The 19,198-nt window shown below is 37.8% G+C and overlaps 2 protein-coding genes across 3 annotated transcripts in view; one reads left to right on the top strand and one right to left on the bottom strand.

Annotated features, from left to right (window-relative positions):
* The window catches only part of LOC107589392 (chloride channel protein 1-like), a 29,495-nt gene extending 28,764 nt beyond the window's left edge, over positions 1-731 (top strand). For both annotated transcript variants that reach the window (XM_016277808.1, XM_016277809.1), the window contains one exon: positions 69-731. In XM_016277808.1, coding sequence (XP_016133294.1) covers positions 69-515 — 447 coding nt within the window. In that variant the 3' untranslated portion in view covers positions 516-731. The remainder of the gene's footprint in view (positions 1-68) is intronic.
* A 3,429-nt stretch (positions 732-4,160) lies between these two features.
* The window catches only part of LOC107589394 (uncharacterized), a 35,058-nt gene continuing 20,020 nt past the window's right edge, over positions 4,161-19,198 (bottom strand). Inside the window, 8 exon segments of the mRNA XM_016277812.1 lie at positions 4,161-4,667; positions 5,768-6,025; positions 6,632-6,917; positions 7,166-7,316; positions 9,112-9,330; positions 10,418-10,520; positions 13,040-13,075; positions 15,818-15,855. Coding sequence (XP_016133298.1) covers positions 4,431-4,667; positions 5,768-6,025; positions 6,632-6,917; positions 7,166-7,316; positions 9,112-9,330; positions 10,418-10,520; positions 13,040-13,075; positions 15,818-15,855 — 1,328 coding nt within the window. The 3' untranslated portion in view covers positions 4,161-4,430.

Consider the following 19,198-nt stretch of genomic DNA (forward strand, 5'->3'; position numbering starts at 1 on the left):
TCAGTTGTCATGGCTAGTTAATTCTTCTTTTCCAGATTGTCTAACCCTTATTTCTACTTCTGCATCAGCTCCAAAAAGCCATCGAGGGTTCCACGCGCAGTGGCGTACGCTTGCGCCCACCTCTGGCCAGTTTCCGTGACACAATTCGTAAAGCTTCGAATCCTCCTCAGGCCTCCTCCGCTCCATCCTCACCCGGCTCCACCACAGCTCCCTCCTCGCCTCTGTCCGCACCCGTGGTCCCTCACGTCCCGAGCCCAGCGGCCCCAGTGCAGCAAGAGATGGAGGTGTGGATTGAGGGCGTGAAACGAGAGGTGATCGTGGGGAACAGCAGTAGCACGACGACTGGAAGCAGTAGTGGCAGCAGTAGCGGGACAGGAAGTAGTGACAGTGAGACAGGAAGTCCCGATAGCAGCTCGACCCTACCGCCCTCCTCTCCTCCACCCCCCATCCCTCTCTCCACCCTGCTGTCCGTCCCAGAGAACAAGGAGTGTGAAGAAGGCGAGGAGCACCTTTAGAACAACAAGTAAAGTTTGTTTTTCTTTTATTTAAGGTGTGAACAGTGTACTTTTGTTCACTTTTATTTTTATATACCAATTTCATGTTTTTTATTCATGTGCTCGTTTCAAAATGTCTGTTCTTTTCCTGAGTCACACTCAGAGCATGTGAGCTCTGCTACGTTTTCCGCTCTATGGACGTGCGCTCCACTCAGTCGCTCTAACCGTCCAAGCAAGCGCTCCGTTAATATTCCGCTCACGCTCACCGTGAACCAATTCCCGCTCAGATCCCGCTCCGTTCTGTAAAGAACAAATTTGCGTGCATTATATTAGATTATAAATTACTGCTGCCTATATCTAGCCTACATTCTGAAGGACTACCTATTGTTTCGGGTGTCACACTCAGTTTGTTCTCCTGCTTTCTTTTCTGCTTCATTTTCCTCTATTCTCTTCCTCTATACATTTCTGTAAATAATTTTCTTTTCCTTTCTTAATTTCTTCCTCTTTTTCTTTTTTCCACTTAAGAGGAAAAGAAAATTGACAGAATTTTTAGAGGAAGAAGAAGAAAAATAAGAAGAGAAAGAATTATGTTCTTATTTCTCCTCTTCCTCTAGAATTTTCTGTAAATTTTCCTTTCCTCTTTCTTGTTATTCTTCCTCCTTACACTTGCCCTGTTTATTTCTCTTTCCTCTAAATATTTCTGTAAATAAATTTCATTTCTTCCACTACCATTTGCTCTTCCTCTTCCTCCTTTTTTCCTTTTCCTCTTAAAAAAATCTGTAAATAAATATAAACTGCCCATGGGATTATGCTCAAATAGGTGCTCTTTTTTTTTTCTCCCCAATAACACTTCAAATATTTCTTGTCTTTCAGTGTGTTCCCTTGACATTCAGTAGTTTAACGTAACACTGCTGTGTGACTGCAGTTCTTTTCAGTGGGATTGTAAAAAAAAAAAAAAACCACAAATGGGGAATCTTCAAACATTTGCTGATTATATTAAAAAAATATTTTATTGGAGCGCCAAAACATGAACATTCTGACATAAATGATAATGTTAAACCAGGTTTACATGCGGCAGACATTATTTCAGACCTCATAAAAACACTTGAAGTCTTCATACACCTGGATCATTTGATATGAACCCTTTATTTAAAAAATAAATAAATAAATTTCCAACAAAAAATATTTGCACTGCATTGTGAAGTAGTTGTCAAAAATTTCTTAAAAACAAAACATGGCCAGCAGGTGGCACATTGTGGCCCTTTTCAGAAAGTGAACTTTCTTTTCACCTGAAAACTCTTTTCCTTATGCCCTTTTCCAGTTCAAATTCAGGGTGTGGGCACTGTCCTTTCTTAATGCAACCCTTTATGTCCTGCCTTCATCTATCCATCATTTTCTGAAATCTCTCTCAGGTGTCTCTCATGTCTTTAAACCAAGGACTCTGCTGTTTATGAACAATCTGTTGGTTCATGTGATCTGCTGTCTTCTTTTAAATGTTACAGTTAATTTAATGTGATTTTATATCGGTTCAGTCTGTGAGCAATAACTTTATTTGCTTCCATTTTTGTTTGTTTGTTTTTGTCATATTTATTTTATTTATTCATTCATCTCTTTCCTTCTTGGCGTGATGAGATATCGACAGAAAAATGTTTGCTTCTTAATGTAGCTTTGAAACGTTGATTGTTTTTGTCTCATATCTTCCAGGAATTAATAACAATTCAATAAACAGTGATACATTTGGATTAAAAAACTTTTATCGCACATTTTTAGATTAGTCAGCGATGTGGAATGATAAATGTTTTTATTATTTTTTGAATCATTGTGTAAAATAATGAAGTGATTATCTTAATATATCTAAACAATTTACTGATAACTCTCTATAGCCATTGACAAATAAGACAGACCTTCACAATAAGGATTTTATTTACAGCACTTTAAAATGCACATGATTTAAATGAGGTTACAGGATGACACCGAATGGAGTTGAAGAAACTGCAAGATCGCTATACCTAGCTTTATTTAATATTCCTCAATAATCAGAACTCCATTTCTGATTTCACCACATTGCCATTCTGCACTAAATGCATCATATTTCACAGAATATGACAGAAATATGACCTTGTGACATCATTGCTGTCAGCTATTAATGTTGCCATCTTTTGGACATTTCACAAAGAGCTCTGACATTGAAGATGCTGAGAGTGTACTTCACAAAGGATGTGATTTTGAGAGATCATCCACTTCAATCTTTCTCATTTCGCCTGCTCTCGAATTTTGTTCCAAACGCAGCCATTAGATCTGTGAAAATGACTCTCATTCGGCAGACGCTAGTCCTACGATGTGTCGAAATATCACAAAGAATGACAACTCGCAGGCCTCATTAGTATAGAAAAATAAATGTTGCCTCAGCATTGCATGACGGTATTAATCAAAACTTTCAAAATCATCAAAGAATATAAATCGTTGCTAAACCAAATGCCTTCTAACTAATTAACTCTAATTAGTGTTAATGTTGCCACATCCAAAACGGGTTTTTTTCTCTCTCTCTCTTTTGGAGTGTATATAAGTTTCGACACAAGTTTGAGATGTGCACGCTAGTAGTCGAGGGCACTTCTTTCTGGAGCGGGTATTTCAATTACAGCTTATTAAATAATTAATGGAAAGCCTACAAGCATTAACCAGAAAAGCACCTTCTTTTCACTTCTTTCCACAGTCGTATGGTCTGTCGTGACAAAGACATACTGTGACCGAACATGTCAATTAGCCCATTACCACATGATTTTACTGAGGGTAAAATGAGTTTATCTCTTTGCATTAAGTCAGCTACAGGGAAAGCTATAACGTAAATAACATGGGAAATATGCATGACATAAATGGCTCCTACATATTAGTACCAAAAAATGGACCCATGAGTTGTCTTCAGGATTCCCAGTTTGGTTTCCCCTAGTCTCAGACTCAACGGATTAAAAGTACTCAAAGTTTACTCCTCTTTTTGTATGAGAAGCTTAATGGAACTTCCCAGAATGATGACGATGACTCTTCAGTTTTCCTTCTGTTATTCAGTGCAAATCAATATTGAGCAGCTCAGCCAGGCAGATAAACACAGACATCGATGTGAAAAAACGTAGAAACAGAAGAAAACAAAAACTTGAGGACAGAACCAGGCTGTCGCTAAGAAGATACAATACATTCGTTTATGTCCATAGTAGTGCATAAGTCTTAGTAACAATACAGTTAGGATGTTGAAAAGGGCAGCACTGTTTCCATTTGGGCAGTATTGTGCTTGGATATATTAAGAGCAAAAACATGTTTTCCAGGGTGTGTACGTGTGTGTGCATCAGTGTTTGTGTGTGTGTTTGTGTGTGTGCGATTGTGTGGAGGTACATAGGGGACACTTCACGCAAACAGCAAATTCGTAACGTTTTTTCAGAATATACCTTTAAAGACACATACATTCTTACATTCATACTAACATACATACATACAGTACATGTTATATATACATACAAATACATATTGTTTCATTGGCTTTTAGTTTTATTACAAAAATCAATATATATTATTACTATGTGGATACTGTTAATTCAGTCACTTAAATACTCAAAGAAAAAAAAAACGCATGCACTTTCTTTTGGTTGTATTGATTTCTCAGTATTGCACTCTTCATTTTTATTCGCAAGCGGCCTTGGACTCCCGCGCTCCCGCCATAAAACAGCAGCAGCAGCAGCACATGTAATGCATCATCCCGGCTTTGACGCTCTCCCACGTTTAGTCTTTAAATGCGCCTGGTGCTCAGAGCATGTTCTTTCGGCGTTTAATAACGAATAAATCTGTTCCTGATGTGATAGTCCGTACAAGTACACATCTGGGGTAAAAGGGCGTATACAATAGCTTAACTGGTTGATTATTTCACAGACAGTTTTGTTTTTTGAACCGTCAGTTGGTTGCCACAATGACAACAGCCCCATCCTCCACCTCTTCTTCCTTCTCCTCCAGCGATTGGACGACGCAGGATGTGACCTCATAGGTCATGTGCTCAGCCACTGGCTCTGCTGGTACTTGCCCTGGGCTCATGCCCCTAGGTGGGGTGGAGCCCTCTCTTTGAGGCGGAGGGGTCAGGGCAGGAGTTAAGGATGTCGACTCGGGTTCGAGGGTGAGTGTTATGTCATCCTCCTTGAGAAAGAGAGAAAAAAATAAAGAAATAGTTTACCGAATTTTCTGAAACATCAACAAACCCTCAGTCCATCCAAGATGTAGATGAGTTTATTTCTTCATCAAAACTGATTTGGAGAAATGTAGCATTACATCACTTTCTCACCAATGGATCCTCTGCAGTGAATGGGTGCCATCAGAATGAGTCCAAACAGCTGATAAAAACATCACAATAATCCACAAGTAATCCACACGACTCCAGTCCATCAATTCATCTCTTGTGAAGCGAAAAGCTGCATGTTTGTAACAAACATATCCATCGTTAAGGTGTTTTAACTTTAAACCATCATTTTTGGCCTAAATACCAGTCCATAATCCATAATAATGCTTCTTCCAATGGAAAAAGTCTGATGTCTTTTCACATGAAAATCCACCAATATTTTTGTTTAGAAATGTTTTGGACTGTTTTTGCTTGTAAACTGTCCTTGATCTGTGCATATTTCTCTCCTGATTCAGACGAGATTACATTTTCAGTGGAGAAAGCAATATTATGGATAATTCGTATATTAGCCTGAAGCAATAGTTTGACGTTATAAACACAGTTTATCACTTCACAAGACATTCATTGATGGATGTGTGGATGTTTTTTATCAGCTGTTTGTACTCTTGTTCTGACGGCACCCATTCACTGCAGAGGATCCATTGCTAAATTTTTCCAAATTTGTTCTGATGAAGAAACAATGATAGCATTCCTCTGTGTCGTTATCAATATAGTTGTGGTGTGGACTCAGCTATTCTTTTAAATTTAAAATTATTTTTTAACTATATCTTTACCATTATCAGTACAGTTATCAATTCGTATATTAGCCTGAAGCAATAGTTTGACGTTATAAACACAGTTTATCACTTCACAAGACATTCATTGATGGATGTGTGGATGTTTTTTATCAGCTGTTTGTACTCTCGTTCTGACGGCACCCATTCACTGCAGAGGATCCATTGCTAAATTTTTCCAAATTTGTTCTGATGAAGAAACAACCTCATCTGAATCGTGGATGGTCTAAGGGTGAGTACATTCTCACTGAGCTGGTGGTGAAGGAAGTGGAAATAAAATATCTCACCTTGGCTTCCTCTTCCTCTTGCTGCTCCGGGATGCATTCGTTCTCTACAACAGATTCCTCGCCGTACACTTCTGCCATTCCCATTTCGGCCATGGTCATGCCCATGTGTCCCATCATCTCCACCTGATGGGGCTCCACCTGAGCTGCCGCCCACAGGTCAGCCAGTCTTGGGTGAGTGGGCGGGCCCAAACTGTGAATAGTGCTGTTGGGCGTGGCTTGTAAGGAGTGGGAGGCACTGCGCAGTCGATATTCCATAGACTTCAAGAGGAAATGAGGAAAAAGAATTACATAAAACATAAAAATGTGTACTGAACATCTTTAACGAGGCAATGAACTGCATTACTAACAAGCATTGCAGTCGATGTAATTGAATTTTTTTAATCAAAATATTTAAAACTATTTTATTTCAATATTTGATTATAAATCTTATGAAAAACATTTTGATTAAATTGATTGCAATAGATTAGTGTTTTTAAAAGAAATTTCTTAGGCTGCATTAATTTGATCAAAAATACAGTAAACCTTAGAATGTTCATTCTAATATGCAAATTTGTAGCTCAAGAAACGTTTCTTATTACATAGTTTACACATTATTCTTTACATATAATTCTATACATTTTTAAATGATTTAAAAGAATTTCTAATCAGGCACTGAATAGTCTACCCATAGAGACATAACACCTGAACTCCATCACACCTTTCAGTCATAGTAATTGCTGTTCTAAATACAGCAAGACCACCTACAGCGCCACCATGTAGACGACACCTGGCTAAAAGAGGTCAAATAGTAGAGCTAAACACAACTCTCTAGTGTTCCTCTGAGCATGTAAACATGGCAGCATGTCAAACTGTGTGTTTTCTAACCTGTTGATACTGCAGGAGCTGCTGCTGCTGATACTGTTGGAGCTGCTGTAGGTGGTTCTGCTGCTGCAGTGTCAGCTGCTGCTGTGGTAAATAGTGGGTGGAGCCATCATAACCCTCTCCCGAAGTCCCGCCCGCCATGATATAAGAGCCAGCAGCAGGAGAAGCCACGCCCGAGGGCTCGTTGCTGATTGGCTCCCACGCGTCAGAGGAGGAGAGACAGTAAAGGCCTTGAGAGACGTAGGTGTGAGGCCACACTTCTGCAGAGGAATGATGCAACGGGTGGTCTGAAGGACAGAGACGAAAAACGAAGAAGAGACAAGGTGAAGTGCAGAATTCAAATGCAGATTGGAACCAAAGTGGTTTCTAGAAAAATAACTACATTAGCATCCACACCAATGAATAATAATGTTCTGTATATTATAAGCGCATGCTGCAGTTATGTCATCTGCCGCTTTAAATGCTCAAGCCCTTTATAGCAGGATGCATTCTGATTGGCTGTCAATGTTTATATCATTCATCAGCTGGAAAAAAAATCGTTCTGAAAGTGATTCCAATGATAGCATTCCTCTGTGTCGTTATCAATATAGTTGTGGTGTGGACTCAGCTATTCTTTTAAAACTCTCTCCATCCATAGAGTTCCAGGCTAAGAGTGTGGCCTCAGAAATGGCAAATTGCTGCAAAATGCCTGCAAAAAGCAAGATAACAATTTTGATAAGTAAACATTTTAAATATATACAGATTCTTAGTGGGTGGCTGACTCAACTAAACACTTACCAACTCTTATTTTGAAATATATATAATACCATTCGATAGTTTAGTGTTTAGGGTCGTTTTTTTAAAGGGGTCATATAATGCTAGTTGTTTGAACTGAAATGTGTGTTGGCAGTGTGTGTACACAACCACCCTAAAATTATAAAAATGCACCCAGTGGTTTTTTGTTAATCTACTAAAATATTTACCCCTTTCTCAAATCGAGCCGATCTCAGATGCCTGTCTGTGTGACGTCACACAGACAGGCCCCTCCCTAACATTTAAAGGGAAATGCTACAAAAACGGCTTGATCTGAAAAGAGCTGTTTTTGACAGGGTAAAAAAGGTGTTTTTTACACTACCATTGAGAAATTTTAACCAAACTATGTTACAGACTTTTCATTAAGACCCTAAAGAATCATATCAACTTGTGGAAAATGGGCATCCTATGACCCCTTTAAGAAAAAATTACTTTTGTTCAGAAAGGATGCTGCTTTCTTGATCTTTCTATTTAAAGAATCCTGAAAAAAATTCACAAAAATATTAAGCAGCACAACTGTTTTCAACACTGATAATAATTATAAATGTTTCTTGAGCACCAAATTAGCATATTAAATCATTTCTGAAGGATCATGTGACACTTTGCCCTCACAGAAATCAATTATATTTTTTAATTAGTGCTGTCAAACGATTAATTGTGATTAATCGCATCCAAAATAAAAGTTTTTGTTTACATAATATATGTACTGTGTATATTTATTATGTATATATAAATACACACACATGCATGAATATATTTAGGAGGAATATGTTATTTTTATATATTAAAAGTATTTATTTATAACATAAATTATATGAATATAAATACAGACATGTAAATACGTGTAAACATTTTCAGAATACTGTATGTGTGTGTATATATATACATATATTCATAATAAATATACACAGAGCACACACGTATATTATGCAAACAAAAACTTTTATTTTTGATGAGATTAATCGTTTGACAGCACTATTTTAAATAAGTTTTTTTTATATTGTAATATTTTACAATATTACTAATTTACTGTATTTTCTTAATAAATACAGCCTTGGTGAGCATAAAATGCCTTTTTTAACATTAGCAAAAAGAATTGGGGAGAAAACAGTAAATTGTAAGAAAGGTCTTTGTAGTAAACAAAAATATATTATTATTTATTATGATAAATTGCACATTATTATTCCCTATTAAATGTTTTTAATTGAATCAAATACATGTTTAAAAAGACCACAAAAAAATTATAATATATACTGTATACATTTTTGTCTTGTCTGTAAAAATGTTAAAATAATATACATCTTTAAAACAAGATAAACTGAAACATTGAGACTTCAAGACAATATACAGTAAATATACTATATGTACTTTGGTAATACGTGTATTTTTCTGACCCCATGTTTTTATTTTTAAGGAAGAAAAAAACTTGCTAGATTATATGAGGTTTAAGTTTACAAATGAAACCCAAATATACTGATAATTTTTATTATTACTGAAAAAATTATTTTAAGGAACAGCACAATTTAGTAAAATGTTAAAATGCCCTTTAACACCATAACATTTCAACTTAATACATTAAGTTTCCACCCTGTACCACAACTAAATGTGAAAAGGGGGGATGACATTTGTGTCTGGTGACTTTACCAGATACATTTTCCAATCATCTCAATGTCTTCAGTCAATCATCTCACCCGCTGCCATTCGTGCCTCTTTTTCTCCATCACTCAGGTCAGTATAGGCATCATTTTCAAGCCGTCTCTCCCTCTCGCGGTTCAGATTGGAGCGTCCCGCTCCCCCTTCTGGCCCTGCGGATGGTTTACCCCAGCTCTGCCACTCAATCATGTGGGCCACACGACCCTGAGCCATGGCAGTGGGCTTGGTCACTTTGTCCTTCATTGATCTGGTAACACCTAAAGAGAAATGAACACAAGTCAGAACCTGTACAGACTCGACATGGAGCTGCAGAAAGGGGCTAAATGAAAGCAGCCAGGCAGTGCATTATGGGATTTTGTTTAATCACGTTACTACAGTAAACTACTGCAAGGCTCTGTGGATGATAACAACTGAATGAGTGATTATGAATGAGCTACAGTCTGTTGATTTGATCAATCGCTGTGCAAGCGGTGACAGAGATACGATTGGTTGACCATCTTTACAAATACGTTATTCACGAGAGTAATGAATTGCTCGAGATTCATAAGCTTTTATGCATGTATGAATAATTAGAGCCGAACTTCTAAACATTTCCTTTAAACAAAATGGCTCATTAGCATGCAAATATCTTGTTAGAACGAGAGACGCATTCGTTTAAAACGTAAGGCTCTAAATGCAAAAGAGAGCTAAAAACAAGGTAGTCTGATGGTAACCTCATCGACGGTTGTGTGATTTTTCTCGAGGCTGCTGACAATGATTAAAACCCCATCTGATGAAGTGACTGCTCTCTTTAAATACTTTGATAAATCACCTCCGTTTGGTTCAGGGGAAAAACAATCGAAAGTTATCACTTGAGCACTTCACCCCATTTACAAGCATTTAAGAAAAACAAGAGAAATACAAAAGACACAGGACATTAAATCGAGAGATATTCAGATACCTACATTTCCAGAAACCTGTTCTGACAATGAGTAGTATCCATTAAAAAACGACACCACAACACACAGTTTACGTCACAAAAGAGTACTTCACCTCACAAAACCACAAAACACACTACAATACACAGCTGGCGTCACACCGAAAGACTACGATTCCCAGCAGCAAGCTTGTGGAGATGGATAGTGCACTTACGTCTACCGTTTTTTGGGAACTCTTGTTGGGTCTGACTGGGGATTTCATCAATGGCTAAAGAGGCCATTGACATGCACTAATTAATGGAGGAGGCAGGTGGTGAAACTGGAAAGGGAAGGGGACCCACAGGGGCAGCCATGTTGGCTCCAATCGCCATCTCCTCCTCTGGAGCCAACATGGGGTCGGTTACCAGCTACCGGGACAGACACACACCTGACACACCTGTCAGAGAGGACTTAGCCAGAGCCCCAATCCCATAGGCGTTGGAGTTCCGCTTCAGACTGGGCAAAATGGAGGTGGTGTCCTCCATGGACAGCTGACGAAAGAAAGAAAGAAAGAAAGAAAGAAAAGTTAGGGAAGTAGGAGTAAAAATCAATTAAAGCAATAAGCCACAAAAATCACTAACACACAGCCTCATCTGGCTTATTACTTTCATTATACACCGGCAATGGCACTGATAAAGGACACAAGGCTCAATAAATAATTACATTTATTAATCATAATTGACAATAAACAATCCTTCCGCCAAGTAATATAGTTCATTGGCCTAATTGTAGGCTTTTTACTGTTGTGGTAGCAAATTAAACTTAAAACACATTAAAATGATAGTTTAAAATGAAAATGTTGTCATTTACTCATCATTTCTTAATTTGTAAGAAAGTAAATGAGGATTGTCAAAATTACAAAAAATTTACCATAAACATGGTTCATTCAACAATATTCTGAATCTTCTAAAGCAATTCAGTAACTTTGTAGGGCAAACAGACTTAAATTTCGTTAGTCATGATTCACTGAATTAGAAAAGTAGTGAAAGCCAATTCATAACCCAATCATTCTTTTGAGGATTTTAAATAAATAATTAGATTCAGTTCACAATTTTAAAAATCATCGACTGTAGTTTGCCCGTGTCGAGTAAGGTTCCGGCAAAATACCGGAAGTGGCGCGTTCCATGACGGACAATTATCCATTACCATTTTCTTTAAGGCTGCATGATATATTAAACCAATTTACAAATCATAATAAAGCTTAATGTTATTGTCAATTGCAGGTTTAATATATGCGCTTTAATTATTTACATGCGAGTATGTTACGTACCTGAATGCTCCGTTCACAGTAAATGCTGCTCCACATGAACTGTTATCATTTACATGTGTGGAGCGTCTCAAACTCTGCATATTGCTGTGAGTTTGGGTTTATTATAACCTTCATCTGGGAACTCAACGTGCGCCAATTCATCAGATTTGTAAGGTAAATCACAAGAGAATACATCATTATCTTTCTCAATATGGCAACTTAATGGTTCATTGCAATTTCAACATAATTGCTCAAACCTCACGCTGAGTTTACACGTTTTGATGTCCACATATTCAAGAAATGACAGTAGCTGTAGCTTTTCTGTCGTAAAGAAATGGCCAAATATTAAACATTAAGTGGATATTTGAATTAAATGTTGTTTAGTAAACATGATTAATTTGCGCAGTGTAAAAACAATCGTAAAGCCATTGACGCCATCTGCAGTCGTTTGATATATCCTCCTGAGAACCAGAGATAAAAAGCTTTGTGAATTTAGTATTTTTTCATGTCATTACATTGTTTAGAGCATAAGAAAAAAAAATTTAATTATATTCCCATTTTTAAAAACCAAGGAGAGGGAGTGGCCAGGGTGAAACATCCAGTCATGTGGTATCTCTGGAAAGCCCTGAATGTGCTCTGTACAGGACATCCAGACTTAAAACTGTGACATGTGAGGTCTCAGAGAAATACACTAAAATATAATGTCCACTACAGAGGCAAAAACTCCATAGCTGGGTCTCAGGAGGATAATGCATAATGTACATTAGTTCTATTGTTTATAATACATTATGTATTTTCACAGTTTTTTTCTTCAATACAAAACATTATGGTGGTTTTAGAATAACCGGGTCATAAATGATATAATAGTTAAAAATGCTAAAACATCACTGGTAAGAATCATAAACTTTTGTTGTAACTGTCCTTTTTTCATTTTAAGGTGAGAGCAGATGTCACTAACTCCATGTCATCCACACTGTGTTATCATCTCTCACATCCACTGCCACCTACACGTCACAAAAACAGGCCAAATCTCAGATAACATGACGTGGCCTATCGAAGACAGCTGGCGGACAGCTCAAACCCCCAGAGAAACCTGCCAATGATGGAAAACTGTGGAGTCATGGCAGACATTTAAGGCGAGTCTTATATTCATACAAACCTTTCAGTATATTAACATCTCCAGTAATTACTACATTTACCTTCACAACATCACCATTGTGCAATACAGATCAAAAGTTTGGAATAATTATATATATATATATATATATATATATTATGTTTAATGTTTAAAGCAGTCTCTTATGCTTACCAAGGCTGCATTTATTTGATCAAAACAGTAATATTGTGAAATATTGTTACAATTTAAAATAATTGTTTTAGCTAAGCTTAAAGCTACATTTTTGGAAGTCATTACTCAATTTTCCAGTGTCACATAATCCTTCAGAAATCATATTGAACAATAGTACTGTTTTACCATATTTTTGATCAAATAAAAAGCCTTGGTGAGCATAAGAGATTTCTTTTAAAAACATTATAAAATCGTAATTATTCCAAACGTTTAAACAAGAGTGTATCTGTCATAAGATGCTGTCCATGTTTTTTGAACATTTGTTTAAAAAAAATTAGCTGGATACTCCCAGAGAGTAATATGATGGAGAAAACAGATGTTCATATCATTTAAAAACGAAAATATCACAAAACAGAGACTGAAAACAAGAGAGGCAGAAAGTATGAAGGGCATAAGGTCAATACCAGACGTACATTCATTCCTTCCCAGGAAAACTCGGCACGTCCTTGCTAGAAGCAAAGCAGATAACAGTTGAAGAATAGATAGGAAAGATACAGTGAAAGACAAGAAAAGGCATGATTTCAGTTAGCAGGAAACAGCAGGAACATCAAGCCAAGTACAGAACACTAGATCTGGAAGAACAACAGATAAACAGAAAGCAGGAGAAGGAGGCGAGACGCTGTTTATCTGTTATGAACTGTTGTGCAAACTGTTGTGTAATACAGATAATTCACTAATATGGTGTAAAATATTCATGAATGAAGAACCACCTATAGTGTATCTGTGTTGATGTCTGCCTTAGAAGTCTCTAGACTGGATGAGGACAGCAGCAAGAGGAGATGGAGGCGACTTTGATGAGTAGCACTGGAGTAAGTAATCCTAGCCAACCCAAACATTCTCACAGCAAGCGATCGATCGCGTTTACATCGCACCCAGTGCAGCGAGACAAACACTGGTGCCAGTACGAACAGCAGCAGCCACTCATTGTTCATTAAGAGAGAGATCAATGTGAAAGGTCAAAAGGAGGTCAGTGTCAGAATGGCGTTGGCGTGGGGCAAATGTCGGCCCCTTAGAAACTCTGAACAGACTACAGGCACGCTTGGACGGTTCGGGGGTCAATCGATTCGTTTCCCACCATCTTAGTCTTTATGGCCGCTTCTGTAACATAAACATGGAGCTGGCTCCTAAAAATACATTTTTGAGGCTGGCTTGCAATTACGGCAGCCATCTACAGCTTTTCGGTGGGGGGGCAAAAGCAGCTAGGTGCAAATCAAAAACATAGAATTAGTTTTCTTCTCCACTCAGTGATGAAGTAATTAATGTTTTTGCCACACACTCTAAGGTGGAACGCTGTGTAAAGAACGTTTCGGATGGGATTTGTTTTCAAAACAACTTTTAAGTTACAATTATTAACAGGATGGCTGTGATTTAATGTACTAATGAGAAGGATTGGGATCTTTGTAGTTTTTTTTCTTTTTGGTTTTACTAAAATGTGTCTGTATGGGCGTTATGCAAGGCCACCAAATCAGTCCTGGAGGGCCGGTGTCCTGCAGAGTTTAGCTCCAACCCCAAGCAAACATACCTACAACTTCCAGGCAGGTGTGTTGAAGTAATCGGAGCTAAACTCTGCAGGACACCGGCCCTCCAGGACGATTCTGGTGATCCTGGTCAAATGTAATAAAACCCATAGAAATAAACACAACTATATGTGAATTAATTAAAAAATGCAGAGACACTGCTACTATCATGAGCACTTTTATCAGTCAATGATCAAATTATTGATTTTACACATTTTTTAAAAGAGATGAGATGCCAGCAATATTTAAAGTGTTAGTTCTCAAGTCAAGTGTCACAAAACTAATACAAATGAACAAAACTATAAATATGATATGGTTGAAAAGTTATGTAAATAATAATAGACACTGATACTGTAATGAGCACTTTTATCCGTTATTAAATCATTCTAGTAATACTTGAACTGGTATTTCACAATGCTAGCATAAATAAACAACTATGTATGTAACATAATTAAAATTCTAAGCAAATAACTGAGGCGCTGCTACTATAATGAGCACTTCAGTCAGTCCATGGTCGAATAATGTAATACTTGTAACATTTAACTTGTAACTTTTAGACAAAAAGGTCTAAAGTAAAATTTAGTTACAGCTTAGTTATCAAATGAAGGTCAAAATCAATAAGGAGCACTGTAAATAATAAACCACAATCCCATGTATTCCTATTAGAGGAGATTTCTCAGAGTCAGAAGTTAGCTAGGTAATTTGATGCTTATACTTTTTTCGAGGTTGTGTGAGGATAAAAACACATATTTTATTTAAAAACACACACATACAAGTCTGTGAAACAAAATAGTCCCATCTAGGGCCTTTCAGTTCAACCTATAATAGTTTATTTTTGTGAAGTTCCAGGGCATTTGAGTTAGCACTAAGATAACTAAAATAGCCTTGCTACTTAGCAACTACCACCTGATTCTTGAGAGATTTCCATTGCTAGGCAATCTTTTATTACATAAATTCTTACTTTTATTTTTATTATTCTTAATTTAGCAACCAGCAAGTGGCTTTTCGAATGCGGCTCGCTAACACAAACGCATACACGCACAACACAATTGGCTCCAGCAACAGTGGGATGACACCACCTCCTGGCGCGGCTTCTTAACTCTGTATTGAGATATTAAACATGCCGTTTGGTTTGGACTGCTACCAGAACCCAAATGGTAGATTTTGAGCCAAATTCATCTGTGGATGAGCAGAGCGACAAGCCAAGAGCTGTTGCCCTTGGGTAGGACGTGAACACAGGCAGCAAACAGGGAAGACGGATGAGGCTATGTCTTCCCAGGAGACAAAGCCGTTACGGCAATACTGTAAGGTAATGGCTGGCCTCTGGGGTCCGGCTCTCGTGGCCTTGCTGAGAATCTAATATAGAGGCTTTTCAAATACACATTATACCATCACGCTTTCTCTGACTTTCAGCGCTACGGGGCTGCAAGAAGTGCGTATGGCACGCAGGGGGTCTTCGTGTTAGCTAAAGACTTCATTAAAGTACCATGAGGCACAAATGTCAGCACTTGGTAGGTATAATAGCTTCGGACAGAAATGCAGACGTCGCGCAAGTATCATCTTGGCAAAGGGACGTCATGTAGATGTGATCCTTAGGGCTTAAGCTCACAACATGGGACAGAGGTTTGGTGCAAAGCAAATCTTAAATATGCAAAGCGTTGTAGTTTTACTTACCTGCTCCCCATCTTTCCGAACGGGAACTGCATCCACCGCTGCAGGGAAAGAGAGAGACAGACAGAGAGCGAGATAAGGGAATAGGCATGTGGCTTATGCAACCTTTACCGAATATGCTAAGTCAAACTGACAGCTCCTCGCTACATTTTCTGCTGACATTCACACAAAGACCTTAAATTAGATTAATTATCCATCCGAAACTGCCAGCACTCTGTGGGGAAGGAGATTTGTTGCATCACGCTTTTATATCGCATCATTCCTATAAAATGAAAAAAACATTTAGTGATCGTGCTGCTTGATGCATTTATGCAAATGATTAGGCATTGTATTTTAAGAAGAGGCTTCCAAGAGATGCTGAATTTAAGATTAACTGTAGCAAAAAAGAATTCGGACATCTTTAGTATTAAAATTGTATTCGTTAGATTCATAAATATGTTTATTTTGTATTCTAGCTTCCTGTGTATTTGCACTTCTGAATCATTTTGACTATGTTGATGGTGTGTGTGTTGACAGTGACTCATTCAAAATGACAAACTAGAAATGACACGTAACCCAGTTTGCACTAACATTTTGAATGATGTGCCTGAAAACAATCGCCCTGTAACATTAGAGACTGCATAAACACATAATATTGAGGCATAATGACTGTTTTTGAGACAAAACAATAAATGGAGCCGTAGCGTTCAGTGACGAAACTATGGTCCATGAGGCCAACCAGCAATCAAACAATCATCTGTATCAAACGTATAAACAACAGTATGCAAACATGCAGGTGCACTTTAGGGCTATATAAAAGATGTTTCTTCTGTTTCGACTGCTTTAGACAACGGCACACTTGCTGCTCATGCTGTCGCCTTTAGCGAGAGTAAGGATATGTTTGCAAAGAATGATAAATGGCTGTAAAGGAGAGATTGTGTGGAAGCCGTTACAGCATGCGGAGATGGTTTGGTTGTGTAGGCTAATTGCTAATTGCGGTCACTGCTCCCCTCATTTACAACAATCCAGATTCATCAATTCAATGTAGAACAAGAGTAAAACCTAGAGCATGCTGTGCCGTTTTTTCCTGCTACAATTGCCACTTGTCAGATTGTACAATATGAGCCCAATGAGACTTTGCGTAAAGCTGCGTTTACACTGTGAGACTTTGCCATCTGACACAAATTTTGGAAATCATGAAAGATTTATCTTGTTTTATATGGTAAAATCCTTGAAAATTGTACAGTAGGCACCTGGCTTAAAATGCTAACAGACTTTCAGAAATTCATCACAAAAGCCCTATTGGGATGGTAATTGTCTCTCAAGGGGAAGACTGAAAAGATACATTTGTACGACTCTTCAGTGATAAAACTGTGTGTTTAGATGCAGATTTATTCATGGTGGAAGATTTGGGAAAATGCACTTCTCATGTAGTCAGTCACATGTTTAACATTTATTTAAATATTCTATTTAATAATAGGAATGATTTTCTGTCTTGCATTTTATCTCTTTAAATGATGGATGCTATTTTAAAGATTAGCAGAAATTTGAAGAAACAAGTTAACAGGTATTTGGTTGACTAGTAAAATGATTAGTCTTGCAAACCTTGATTTATATAAATGTATACAAGACATTTTAATATTTTATTGCATACCTGTTGCTGCCATAACAATGGCGAATTTCAAAGACTTACATGGTTTTTGTTTTCTTTTTCTTCTTAGCAGCTCCCACTCGCTGTAGTGGAGCAGTGATGTATTATTATTCCTGTAAACCAATTCCTGCATTTCAGAAATAAAAGTATATTTTTAAAATGCGTGCATGCTGAGCACGCCACACTCAAAGATCCAAGTCTGATGACTTTTCCATATGACAAAAGAAGTATTTTATGATTCCAAAAAGTCTCAAACAGCAAAATCGTGGCCAAAATTGTGTTGTGAATATTGAAGAAATTCTGCATGAGAACCTTCACGGTGCACATGTACGTAATTATTAGTGAATGAGACCCTGTCTAGCTGCAGTACACATGCTCTCTAACTCCCCCACCTCTCTCTATTCAATTTAGGTCTATTTAATTTAGCTCAATATCAGTGAAATTGAGTTTAGCATTGGCTTGATTCATTGAACTAATTTACAACAGTCCTAAACTATTGACGCAATAGAATAACAATATTGTGATGGGGTTAATCACATCAAAACAGAATGTACCAGTCCTTGTTCTATCTGCATCTGATTTTTTTTCTTTTTTTTCCACTCCAGACTGATTTGGATCTCAGAATGCATTAATTGCATCCCGTGCATGTGTGTGTGAGCGTGTCTTTTAATTGCTGGGCTCTCTCTCTGTAAGTACAGCAGAGCCTTTGGGCCTCAGAGCCATTTCCTCAATCAAGTTTTTTTCTTTTTTTTCCACTCCAGACTGATTTGGATCTCAGAATGCATTAATTGCATCCCGTGCATGTGTGTGTGAGCGTGTGTCTTTTAATTGCTGGGCTCTCTCTCTGTAAGTACAGCAGAGCCTTTGGGCCTCAGAGCCATTTCCTCAATCAACCTAACCCACTCTGGAGAGACGGATAGAGCCATGCACAGCAGCGCAGCTCTGGAGGAGACCAGTGAACAAGAGTGAGGAGTAAATAGAGAAAGACAGATAAAGTGAGTTAACGTAAAGCAGATCTACTCATAAGACCAGAATATCAGCAACAATGACTAGATGAGAGCGATGATTGATAGATAGATAGATTGAACTAAATACAGATAGGCAAACAGATAGAATAAATGATAAATTTAACTATAGACAGAAAGATGGATAGATAAACAGACAGATAGAATGAACGATAGATTGAAACATAGACAGACAGGTAGAATGAATGATAGACTGAACTAAAGACAGAGAAAACAGAGATAGTTAGACAGACAGACAGACAGATAGAATGATAGCTAGAATGACAGGCATAAAATGAATGATATTTTGAACTAAAGACAGAAAACATATACATAGACAAACAGAGAATGAACCATAGATTGAACTATAGATAGATAGATAGATAGATAGATAGATGGATGGATGGATTGCCGCACATCCCAGCTGTCAGGACCCATAACTTTCTATCTGTCCATTCCACCATGATGTTGTTACGGACAAAACACTTCCACTCATGCAGGAAAACACATTGAGAAAATCCCAGGAGACAGCAAGGATAAGCCATCGCATCCAAGGTCGCTAAGCACCACATGGCCGCTGCGCTGTTTACCCTGCCCATCTACATTTATGTCTGAGTCTGACACTGAGCATTATGAGGGCCGGAGCTTCAGGGGGAAAGAAAGAGAGAGCGAGAGAGATGGAGAAAGAAGCAGTCAAACGGGATAAACAAATCTGCATGTGACGACGATAAAAGCTAACGTCAATGCACA

This window comes from Sinocyclocheilus grahami, unplaced genomic scaffold, assembly GCF_001515645.1.
Source record: "Sinocyclocheilus grahami isolate Dianchi unplaced genomic scaffold, SAMN03320097.WGS_v1.1 scaffold116.1, whole genome shotgun sequence".
Taxonomy (NCBI): domain Eukaryota; kingdom Metazoa; phylum Chordata; class Actinopteri; order Cypriniformes; family Cyprinidae; genus Sinocyclocheilus; species Sinocyclocheilus grahami.